This window comes from Drosophila albomicans, chromosome 3 (genome assembly GCF_009650485.2).
Source record: "Drosophila albomicans strain 15112-1751.03 chromosome 3, ASM965048v2, whole genome shotgun sequence".
Classification (NCBI taxonomy): Eukaryota; Metazoa; Arthropoda; class Insecta; order Diptera; family Drosophilidae; genus Drosophila; species Drosophila albomicans.
Window position 1 is genome coordinate 45,859,652 of NC_047629.2, and position 12,810 is coordinate 45,872,461.

General features: G+C 39.7%; 1 protein-coding gene across 10 annotated transcripts in view; it reads left to right on the forward strand.

The window, feature by feature from the left end:
• The window catches only part of LOC117568394 (protein still life, isoform SIF type 1), a 105,188-nt gene that overhangs the window by 3,877 nt on the left and 88,501 nt on the right, over positions 1 to 12,810 (forward strand). For 5 of the 10 annotated variants that reach the window (XM_034249025.2, XM_034249026.2, XM_034249011.2 and 2 more), the window contains 8 exons: positions 1,005 to 1,203; positions 1,636 to 1,776; positions 2,648 to 2,934; positions 3,075 to 3,442; positions 3,511 to 3,962; positions 5,320 to 5,488; positions 5,548 to 5,796; positions 5,857 to 5,986. In XM_034249025.2, the coding sequence (XP_034104916.1) occupies positions 1,005 to 1,203; positions 1,636 to 1,776; positions 2,648 to 2,934; positions 3,075 to 3,442; positions 3,511 to 3,962; positions 5,320 to 5,488; positions 5,548 to 5,796; positions 5,857 to 5,986 (1,995 nt within the window). Of the gene's footprint in view, positions 1 to 989; positions 1,204 to 1,635; positions 1,777 to 2,647; positions 2,935 to 3,074; positions 3,443 to 3,510; positions 3,963 to 5,085; positions 5,143 to 5,319; positions 5,489 to 5,547; positions 5,797 to 5,856; positions 5,987 to 12,810 lie in introns of all 10 variants that reach the window. The other 5 variants (XM_034249023.2, XM_034249024.2, XM_034249009.2 and 2 more) reach the window with 4 other exon arrangements.

Below are 12,810 nucleotides of genomic sequence, written 5' to 3' on the forward strand. Positions count from 1 at the left end.
TGGGCGGTTAAAGAACTATCGAAACAACTTTCAAAAACAATGCTCAACTGAGAATAGATCGAATTATCGATAGCAGTATTAGCAAATAGAGCCAAAAAAGAGAATTTTGAGAAGCGCCGAGAGAGGCGCAAAAAAGCACAAGTTAACCAAAAAAAAAAGTTATGGAGTTAACCACAGAATTTAAAATAGTTAACCGACGAGTTAACGTGAGGTTTAAACCCAAGCAGTAAATATACAGATATATTCTTGGAAAATCATTTTGAAAAGGTTTCTAAAACCGAATTAAAATCAAACATCGATAGCGATAATAATGCAAATCGAAGCAACACGCACATATGCTCACAATAATAGCTAAATGTTAATGCAGCAATTTAATCAAAACTAAGCTTAATGTTAATATTATCCACAAGCTAATGCGTTTGTTAGACGTAAGTTTAGATAATCCCAATGCGCCTAGCGCTCCGCTTATAGAGAAGCATAGAGAAACACGCTACTTAAACGAATGCACTCAAAAGTCTTCTATCTGAAAACCAAACAAAACTCAACTTAATCCAATTTAAACTCAACTCTAATTGTAGCTATTAACTAATGCTTGTATGTGTATGTTTGTCTACTTCACTATCTCTACTACAACTACAACTACAATTACTATCTACTAACTATATCTCTCTATCTAAACTTAAATATATATATCTATATGTATTGTTATCAGCAAATTCAAGGCTTCAAGCACATCTCAAAAGTTACTAACTAACTAAATAATCTTAATGCACTCTTCAACCAACTTAGTAGCTCTCTAAGTCACACACGAAGCAAAAAACAGCTAACAAATCAATAACTTCGCCAAGTTGCCAACCAACTTGAGCCAGATATAGATCGAGAGATCAAAGCGATCTTGAGAGAAAAAGAGAGAAAGAGAGATTTCGAGCAAAAGCAGAGAAACCGCACACACAGAACCTTGTTATCCCAATCAACTAACCTAATGATAGTGCGACGTTTTACAGTCGCCTTCTTTCAAATTTTCACGAAAGGCCTCGTCGAGCTACTCCCTGAAATTGGATCCGCCGGGCAAGGGCAAGGTGAAGGCCAAGCGAAAGCCGCTCAGCACCCCCGCGTCGCCGTCTCGGGTGCGCCAAGAGCCCCAATGCACCTGCATGTCCGCCGAGCAGTATGCGCGCCTGAGAACCGATCCACGTGTTAGAGGTGAGAGAACAAATCCAAATCCAAACCAAAAACCAAACTGAGACTCGTAACTCAATCGAGCAAGTAACTAACCAACTCTATAAAGCAAATCGTCGGTTAGTTCTACTTAGTTCAATGTTAGCGTTCCCCCTCAAAACTTTTTCTTTGCCTATTCTTTTTTGTTTTTGCTTTTGCGTTGCCAGTTTAACACTTTCCTTTTTCTTTATCGTCTTCAATCGCGTTGTCCTCTGGTTCCTTATGGTGATTTTAAGTTACGCTTAGCCTTAGTCTCTCTTCATAATGTTATACGAAATGGTTCCTACTACTTATCACTATCGAATACCAGTTTTTTGAAACCGCAACTTAGCAAAAAAAAAAAAAAGAAAAGAAAACTAGGCGCCAAAAGTCCTCCACCGCATCCCCCATCAAATCTCATCGCCATACTCATTGCAGGTTCATCCACGTTGCCGCGTAATGTCGGCTCCCACAGAATCACCGATGTCGATGGTCAGCAGCAGGGCAAAGTTGTAAGCGCCGTGAGCAGCACCTCACTCTATGACAATGTCGCCAGTGGTGGCCCATCCCAAGCAGGCGGTAAGTAACTACACTACAACTTTTTCAAATTTAATGTTATTTCAAACTGAATTACTATGAAGTATTGCTCTGAACCGGTTCACAATAGGAAACAGTAAAAGTTTAAAAATAGTTTGCTGAAATCACTGGAAAGTGGTTGTAATCAATTTTGCTAATAAAACATACCAGTTGAACCATTCTGAAACGCTCCAATATAAATTTTAATATTTGACAAGGTTTTTACGTTGATCTTTGAACCGTTTAGCCATTTTAATGGCTCTAAAACAAATTTTTAAAATTTTATGAAATTTTAATGAAAGAATTTATTTATTATTATTTCAGTTATTTGTATTGATTCAATATAGGATTACGATTAAGATACGAATTTTTAATGGTGATCTTTAGAGTTTAAGCTGTTAAACCATTTTGAACCGCTTCAATATTAGATTTTTCTTGTATAACGAGTTTTATGTTGATACTTGAACCGATAGATCCCATATCGAATATTAGATTATTATATACTTTGATCTTTAATATCCGATTATGAAATCTAGGGCTCATGGTTTAGAAGTGATTAAAATCATCTTGAACCGGTTCAGCACGTGGTTCATTGTATGTACATATTAGCAATTCTCGACCAAAAGTCACAAGGATAAGTATACATAGATTTGTTGAACAAAAATTTTTGTACCATGATCGAGTGAAGAATTCGGTTAGAAAATTTGTAAAACGGAATTCTATTCTAAGGTACATAAAGTAAGTTCAGATCAGCTGGTGCTCCCTGGAATTTTAGTTAGATTGTTTAGGATGGTTGTCTTAATTTAATAGCTAGACTTACACTGTTTCACTAATCACTTAATTGATTAACTTACCATCCAATGTGACCCCACAGATACCCTACAACGTCAGCTCAAGGGCCAAGATGGCGCCATGGTGGCCAACGCGGGTGTGAACACCAATACACCGGGTGTGATTGTGACTGGCGTCGGCAGCGGTTCAGATATGTGCACACAGAATCATGTGGGCTCGCAGGTGGGCCAAGACGATGGCGGTGCCTGTCAGATGGACATGGATCTGTCGAAGAGCGAGGGCACTCAGGTGGGCGGTGGACTGCATCAGAGTGTGGGCACCTCCACCAAATCGACGGGCACACGCAGCAAGGATTTCAACGAAGATATGGTGAGTGAAGTGAAGCAGAAGCAAAAGTGATTAAATAACTATATCAGCTGAGAATGTGACACTCTTCACTCAGTTGGCTTGGCTTTTGTCTAGTCTCTAGTCTAACCGCCAATCTCTCTTTCATGCATTCGAATTTGCAGACACGCGACGCGCATTCGCATGACATGCACCACCAGCACAACGTAATCAACAACAACACACGACGCAAGACCAAGAGCACCGAGGACATGAACGTCGATACGAGCACACTGAAGCGCATGCTAAAGCCGATGCCCAGCACCGAGAGCCCCGTCACCTCGCCGGAGATGGGCCGACGTCGCTACAACTATTACAACGCGAATGCGGCTCAAACACTGGGCCCCCAGCACATGCATCAGCATGCCATGAACATGGCCATGGGCGGTGGTGGCGGCGGTGGAGGTGGCCATCATGTCATGAACAACAATACATTGGGACGCGGCAGTGGCGGCGGCGGTGGCAGTCAGTCGTCGCGCTTCTCCGGCTCGAGGTGAGTTTAGCTGCTGACAATTTGTTTTCAACTGTTACTAAACTTTGCTATCATTTCGATTCGAACAGATCTTCGCATGAAATTGGACGTGGTTATCCGCCGCGTAATCTGTACTTGGAGCTGGAACGTGAGCGCGAACGTAGCTGCATTGAGGGTTCACCGCCCTCGGATAACGTCATGTTTGATAATCAATGTTATGCCACAACGCCAAGCTCGAGCAACGGCAATTCCGATCAGGATCAATCGTATGGCCAACAGCAGCCGCAACAGCAATCGTCTCAGCAACAACAACAGCAGCAGCAACAGCATCAGCCGCATCCCCAACAGCGTTCGTCGCGGCATCAACACCATCAGCATCAGCAGGCACCGAATGTGACACCGACGCCGGGCAGCCCAACTTCCCGGTTGTTGATGGAGTACGAGATGCATCTGCGCAACACGTTGGCCAAGGGCATGGATGCCGAATCCTACAGCTTGCACACCTTTGAGGCTTTGCTCTCACAGAGCATGGAGAATCTGGGTGAGTTGCCCACGCTACCCGCTTGTGTTGTGCTTTTAGTTTAGTTACCCGCTTTTTGGTTCACATTCGATTTGCCGTTGTGTTTGTCCGTAGACATTTTTCATTTAGTTTTATTCTCTGTACTCTCTCTCTCTCAGTCCCCGTCTCTCGTTTTGTTCTCGTTGTTGTTGTAGTTTCTAGTTTTCGGTCTTTTCGAAATTGTTTTTTTGTGTTGGCTTCATTTCATTTTGTGCCGCCTTCCTTCCTTTCACTCTAATCGAATTTTTAATTAGCTACGAAACTATCCCTAGTTCGCTCTCAGTTCAATTCAGTTCAGTTCATGCCCTCCATCAATGTCTCAATCAAGTTAAACAAACACAAGCATTCGCTTCATGTTGCGATTGCAATTGCAATTGCGATTCCGATTGATAGCATGTAATTGGGAATGGATACGGGATTGGGATTGGAAATGCTGATGGTGATGGCGATGGTAATGGGAGTGCAGTGTGATAATCCGATTAATGCCAAATGCCCTTTGGCTATTCCACTGTGCGATACACAAATGCAGATTAGCTGCCAAAGGAATTTCAATTGGAATCACAAAAGAAACAACGCAAAGTACGTCACGCGCTAATTGAAATGGAAAAAAAAAGATTTCAATAGTTTAGTTTTGCTGTTTTTAGACATGTAAACCAGAGAATTGAAAAAGTTCCCTTTTCAAATTATATTATAATATAATAATTGCTCTGTTATAGTTCGAATTTAGTGAAGTCACTCACATTTACGCCCATTAAGTGTGCTAGTCTTAGTGCGATTTATATTAGCAGAGCTTTAAGCTTGCAAGCTCTCCTTTGCGTGTTTCGTGTATGTGAAAAAGCTGAAGCCGATCTTCCTTCCCTTTAAATTCACAAACTTTAATTACTTTTGATCAATGTTTTAGTTTATTTTGCCATCATATATCTATCTCTCTGTACCCTATTTCTCTTTTTCTCTTTCTCTAATAAATCGATTAAAATAATTAAAACTTAAATGCTATTCATACATATCACAACATGCTCATCTCCGATCTCATACACAAAACTCTTTCACACGATATACCACGATAATAACGCTAACAACAACAACTATAACAACAATCAATCAGAATTCGCTGAAAGCCTACCAGGATCAACACAGCGCAGCCCATATCCACTACGTAGGCGTAAGTAGTTCCATTGACATTGCACCTCTTTAAACAGTTTCAGTGTCTAAACTATATCGTAATTATTATCCTTGTGCGCTACTTTATTGTCGCTGTTGTTTTGCTTTCAATTAGTTTTGTGCATTTAGATATCTATTCAAATCTCACTTTATTTTCGTTTCTCTTTTGTTCTCGCAGCCAATGCCAAATCCTCCACTTTGCCGTTGCCCCCACATCGTCCCTTGTCTACCATACGCGATAAGGAGCGTGATCGTGATCGCGATGGATACTACAGCGATCGTAATGAGTTGATACGCGAGCGAGAGCGTGAACGAGATCGTGGCTATCTATCCGATCACAATGCTAGGTAAGTGTGCTTTACATATTTTTAAGAATTAGTTCTAATCTCCTTCTTTTCTCACACAGCTTTTCCAATTCGCGTTGCGCCAGCTGCATTGGCGAATCGGCACGCGCTCAATGGTTCCGTCACTCGGATGGCTGGCGCTCGGGCAGCTCGACAATTGGTTCTGGTTCCGGTCACGGCATGATGACGCAACAAGTGCCCGGCTCGGGACACAAGCGTTCGCCCTGGGACTCGTTGCCATCGCTGCGTCAGGACAGCAGCCTCAATGATTCTGGTTATAAGAGTGCTCGTGCTGATTCCCTAGAACAACGGTATAACTTATATTCCTACTTACTAGATTTGTTTACTAATGGTATTTCATTCACTTTCAGTGCGGAATTTATTAGACAAGACAGTTTGCGATCTGAGTATCTAAGTGATCGTGAATCACGCTACGGAATTGTACAACAAGCCTCCATCGAGAGCACCGATTCGCGCATGTGTTATCTCACATCATCCGAGGTGAGTGATAGCTTGTAATATTAAAAACAATCTAATTATTTGTAGAAAAGGGAATGAAAGGGAAGAGATATGTTTGAGAGTAATTTAGAGAGCGATGACAGCATTTTGAGTATGATATATATTATTACGTATACGCAGTGAACATTTATGCTTAAAATTCTGAAAACTCATTATTTTGAATCAGAAAGAAGAAGCTAGAAAAGTATTAGTAAAGTGGAATAGATAGCTCTTGTGCTTGAAAAGCATATGACAAAGTAACTGAAGAAAACTTTCCGTACTTTTGGATTTAAATATACGAAGTAGTTCATATCAAATTCTTTGCTAAAAAGACTGAAATTATTACACAAGATAAGTAACATAGGTTGAACAATTTATTATTAAATCTGTAATGGCACATCAAGTATTACATTTTGAAATTTTTGTTCACTGCAGATTGTTAACATGATGAGATTCGACCTTACAGATAAGTCAAATTAAATAACCAAATCACTGTTTGTAACTAGGGAAAAGGCAACAAATGTATACACAAAAACTCCTATAAAATAAGTACTTAAGGTTAATTTTGCTTTTAAGATTTCTTCATATAAATGACAATCTATGATATTTAGTGCTTAAAATTATCTATCTTGTATAGGATTCATTAAGTGATACTTTCTATTTTAAATGACCAAAGAAATCGCAAATACAATTTTGTTATAAATGCTTTAGGGAAATTCTTAATTCCTAAAAAGGATATCTGTTCTTTATAAATTGCCAATATAGAATTGTATATAAAATGATATATTAAAGTTGAATTATATGTCGCCAAAACCAAAAGGTGTTACCTAATCCCTGCTCTTAAGCAATCTTCAATACTAATGCAATAGAAAGTTCAGTTTTTCAATTTCCAAAGTATGCCATCTATCACAATCGAGCTACATTTCACTATACTTATTTGTCACCTACTCTCTAGCCCACTGCGAACCCATTTCCATTGGCCTGTTGATAGCTCTCTGTGCCAGGCCACATTACCCCATCTGCTCAACTTAACTCAACTCTTTGGTATTGGCTTAAAAGTTATCCATCAAGTTTGCAATGTTTTTGGCAGAAGTCTTAAGTGACTTATAAATAGAAATGTAATTCGCATAAACCTTCTGTGAAACAGTTGCAATTGCCCAAAAAATCCATCATAAGTCCCAGGACCCAACCCCCAACCCCCGAAAATTGATAGAGTGTAGAGCAAAGTATAGAGTAGAGTATAGAGTCAACTCCAAGCTGTAGTTGGCTTCGCTGTAAATTGAAGTCGCTGCTCTCTCTCTCCCGCTCTTTGACGAAACGGCAACTGTATGCTGTGTGTGTTTGTGTGTGTGTGAGTGTGCTCTATTTATAGACGGAACTGGGTCAACAATGTTGGCTGCTGACTGCTGTTAACAGTGACTGTTAACAGCGGCGCTGTTAACTAACAGAGCGAGCGCAATGAATTTCTATAGCAATTAACACAGCATCCAATTGTAACTCTGCGGAGGACGATGACGTGTGGAATTACAAATATACTATATATGTATTTGTATTTGTGTGTATAACTGAGCACACAATGCATGCACATAAAGCGAAAAGGGAGTGGGAATGGGGAATGAGGATGATGTGGAGGGAAAGTCAACTGGCGCATTTGGCTGGGCAACATAAATGATATTTTTAGTTGCAGCCCAAACTGACCCAGTTTCGCCTTGATTAAAAACAAACTGCCAGGCATCACACACACACAGACACACTCTGGCACACACACACTCCTAAGCAAACACAGTTGCAAGCAAGGAGGCAAAAAGGAAAAACTTTCTCTTTTGCAACTCCCTCGGCTTGCAGTCTTGTCAACGTCAACCATGCTGCTGCCTGCTGCTTGCTGCTGTAAATAATCATCGTAATGACGAAGCTGATAATGATGAGGATGATTATGCAGTAGCTGATGATGATGATGTGGAAATGCAAGCGCTTTCCTGCCTACGCTTGCAATTGCTGTGCAGCCGCTCAACGCTTTTGTCTGCTGCCGTTTTGCCTTGGACTCTGGACACGGGGCTCGACCCGGCATGTCAAACCGGCTAATAGCAGTGCACGCTCTCTATGTGTGTGTGTGTGTGTGTGTGGGCGTGGCATGCATTATGCAGCATGTAATGTGCGTACTTGTGGCACACGCTTTATGCCAATTTTGAACTCTTCGCCTTGACACTAATGAGGCGCAGGCCAAAAAGTTGTGTCGCGTCCACTTCAATGCAGTCACGCATCATTGGACAGCAGCCAGTCACACACACACACACTCGTATATGTATATAGTATGATATGCATGTGTGTTTGGTAATTGCAATGGTAATTCCATTGTTACACTGACACATAAATTCACAAACTTTGGCGCACTTCTTCGCTACGCTAAGCCCTTTTTTCCAGCCTTCATATGGCGGCGCATGCGCTTTAAGCTCTTCTCAGCTCTTTGCGTACGCTCTTTCGCAAAGCTTTTGCGCTCTTCTTCAAGCGGCACTAAGCTTTCGCACCTTCCAAGGTGCTGCTGCTCTCTCACTCTCTCTGTCTTTAGCTCTGGTTATTTGGCAGGCTTCCAGCTGCGAAAGCTTTCGAGATTGCGCTCGTCGGCAAAAATCGGTTCGCTTCGCTCCGCTAGCCGCGCTGTCATTCTTGCTATTTTTGCTAGTGTTGCGCTAACTTTTGCTCTGTCGTTTTATAATCAACTCACAGATTTCGCTGTCGCTGTCGCTGTGGCTATCGTCGTTGCCGTCGTCGTCGACGTCGTTCTCCTTGTCGTTCTCCTCGTTCTCGTCTTTTAACATTGTGTGTGCGCGTGTTGCGTGCGCGTGTGTGTGTTTTTGGTGCGTGTGCAATTAACAATAAACAAATTAACAATTACTGCCAAAAAAATACGACAAAAAAATAACACGAAAAAAACAAAATAAATACAATAAACAAATAACTGCCAAACAAAACTCGAATGTGCAGAGTCACAAACAGAATGCACAAGCAGCAGGCCAACAAAATCATGAAAAATTGTGTATAAAAATTGTTTTAAAATTCACGAGTAGCTGACTGCTGCTGGTGCTTCTTCTTGCTTCGCGGCAGTAACTGCAATTTTCGTTCTGTATGTGTTGTTTTTGTAACGCTGTGTGAGTGTACTCGACTCTCTGTGACTGTGTTAGTGAGTGTCTCTGTATGTGTGTGTGTGTGTAGCGCTCAAAAGTATGCAACGTGTGGAAAAATTCGCTTTATTGCAGTTTTGCTGAAATACCACACAAAAAACAGCAGCAGCAACAACAACAACAACGGCAGCAGCAGCAAAACAAATTTACAACTACAACAACAATAAACCCACGACAATAATAACAACAACAACAAAAAGAAAAGAGGAAGAAGAAGAAGCAAACAAGCACGAAAGGCGCACGTTAAGCAAGTAAATGTCAATAAAAAGCCAAAAACAAAATACAGCAAAAATACAAAAATGGGGGAAAGCAGCGCCACAATAAATAAAGCAAAACACAAGAAAAGCAGCAAGCTATAATCTAACCCTGTCACTCTGTGTGCATTGTGTGTTTGTATGTGTATGTGTTGGTGTGTGTGCTGTGTCATTTTATGCCAAGCCAAGATTAAATGCTTTGTTAATCTCTTGTAAGACTCGAGAGCGCCTAAGCACTTTCCTCTGCAAAAATAAAAGCAACTCAAGCAAAAATTCGCCTTCAACTATTGCCGTCTCCTTCTCTCTCTCTCTCTCCCACTCGTTCGCTCTCCCTTTCTCTTCCTCTCATTGTGTGTGAGTGCGGCAATAATAATAAAAATGACAATCAAATTTGCTGCCAGATTGTCACACGCTGCGTATGCGTAATATGCGTATGTGTTTAGCATTACAAATGTCACCCACACTACTACATCTACAACTACAACGACAACTAGTCGTATACGCAATGTGCTTAAATCACAGCCACAAGCACAATTTTCAATTAAACTAGAATGGAACAACAAAATGCCGTTACTTGGCAAAATGCGGGACGGGACAAACAAATGGCAAATGCAAATTCAAATGTGCAAAGAATGAAAATAACTGTGTGGAAAATGTCACTGGCAAATGCGATTAGCATCACGCTTTTTCCCTTTGAGAGCCACGTGGGTGTGTGTACATGTGTGTGTGTGAGTGTGTCTGTGTGTTTGTATTGATGTTGTGTTTTGATAAGCCCGCAGAGTTGTGTATTAGCAACGGGGCCGGCGTTTCTACGGCTGCCCAGCTCACAAACGAGGCTCGAGCGGAGAAAAAAAGGCCAGCAGCAGCTGATAATGTGGTTGATAGGCACTCGCTGGTGCGATAAACTGCTGCGAGGCGTATTAGCCGCATTTCAAAAAACCAGAAAAATAAAATAGAACCGGCCTTTATATTCAATGATTGCCGAAGCCATTTAACTGATGAATCTCGTCTATTTACTACGCTTTGTTGATTGAGTCACAAAACTGCTGTCGAAGTCGGCGACGACGACGTCAACAGCCTTAGGCTCTTAAATACGCCTAGGATTATCTTTCATGTGCCCCACACACACTTGAGATTGTTTATTAAAGACACTTCCACACACAAAGATTTGCAGTGAATGCATAAATCATGCGTCCATTCATGCGTTTCTATGGAAACGGTTCTTTGCTCTAGGAAGAAATATGTAAATAGACTAATAACTTGGAAATGTCTTTCAAGATTAATGTTTTATTGATGTGGTTTAATCAATTTCGCTAGTTTGAAGTGGATTCCTACTTGAAACTGTCCTTGAACTGAAAGTTCTTCCTCTGAAGGGTATCTAATATATTAGTTGAGATTTGCCTTCAATGTGTGTATTTGGCAATATTTTACTCCAGATTTTATGTTAAATAATATTAGGATAAATAATGCATATTGCTGAAAGTCTCACTTGAACTAAGTTTTATTTATCTGAAGGAAGACTAACTTATTATTCACGATTTTTGCGTCGTTTGTGTATTTTATTGTATATTTTTCCATATTTTATCACAAATATTATAGTGAGCATTATGTGCATATTTTTTTTGGTCAAAGTATTTCTTGAATGTGTCATTGAACTAAGTTCTTTTTTCTTTGAATTTTATATAATATATTACTTGAGTTATTTTTCGTAAATCTGTATTTTATTCTCTTTTTCCCCATATTTTATCATGAATATTGTAATGATATTTCAATTTGTGTTTATTGGCTTAAAGTTTAACCTGAAATCTTCTTTTAATTGAGTTATATTATTCTGAAAGATTAGATTAAATAATATTTTAGATGTCTTAAAAATTGTTTTATATATTTTTTCAATTTTTTTTTAAATTTCATTTTGAATAATGTCTTAAATATTATTAAATATATTTTGTTTATTATTATTTTTTAAGTTTTTCCATATTTAATCTTGAATAATGGTGTGGAAAATTATTTTTGTCACTCAAAAATAAATAATATTCAAGACATTTCGAAAACAATATAATAAAATGCATAAAAGCATTGAATTGCTGTTTTTTTTGTGTTTCCTTTAACTATGTTTTTTTCTTGAGAAAGATATATTTTATTATTTTTATTCCAAAATGATCTGTTTTATAATATTTTTTCACATTTTATCTTAAATTTAAGCGTGATATTTCTACATCTAACATAGATTTGTTATTTTTTAAAAGATTCGTTTTAAAGTTGTAGTCAAATTTTCAATTTACTCACTTGTTCGTCTTAGTCAAGCCGCACTGTATGGTCCAGCAAGTTGAGAGCATGTGTGTTTGATGAGCGAGAGAGTGAGAGCAAACAAAGCTGCGAGTGCTGTTTAAATAATGTAAATCGTGTGGCGCCTTAACAGAGCGTTAAAAGCTTTAGCCGAAAGCTTTCAGCGCACAGCCCTGCCCAGCGCACTGTTAAGCAAGCGAGCAAGCAAGCACTTCAAAACTGGGGATTTAAAAGCTTTGCCGTGTCCACAGGATGTGGGAAACAACAACAAAAAGTTGAAAGTGGGGAAGTGGTTCAGTGCGCTCTGTTAAGACTCTGACAAGCTGCTGTAATGGAAGCTTGACCCCAAACTAAGCTGCCTACCCTCTTCCCCTCCTTCTCTTCCTCTCTGGTTCAGCCAATTGAATTTGCGAATTAATTGAAGATTGCAAAATGCAATTTGACTGCACGTTTAGTTAGCTGTCTGTGGAGTAACAGCAGCTGCTCCCGATTAACAGACTGTTTACATAACGCTAATTGAGCGTGACGAACTCATAAGTCATTTATCTCCATTGGCTTAATAGGCAAAACGGCAAACAATAATGTCGAGTATTTAAAATATTTATCAAATATAATGTGCCATCATCATTTCTCAAGTGACTTTTGAATGGATGACGAAGGAGGCGGAGGAGCAGAATAGACACAAAAATGTTTTATCCAGTCAGAAGAGCAGGCAATGATCAATCAAATTGATTAATTACCAGAAAAGCGTTTTAAATATGAGCCAAGACATTAATTTATGTGGTGGCAAAAAAGCGACGAAGAAAATTTCGCGACTTTCATTAGATAAACCGATAAAAATGAAGATGAACCCCGAAAACAAAAATTGAAAACAAAACAAAATGTGCGTGGGCGTTTGATTAGAGGGGAAAGCCAAAAGGGGAGGGATTAAGCCAAGCCACTTAGCGGAATGACCTTTTTATTTTGTTGTTGTTGTTGCGGTTCAGTTAGCAGCTGTAACTTTGTCACTTTGGCTTTGGCTCAAGCTCATTAGCTGCGACAAGCGTGAACCTTTTTATTTCGCATTTTTTTGCTCATTGCTTTATCGCATTGGATCGCATCGTAGTTG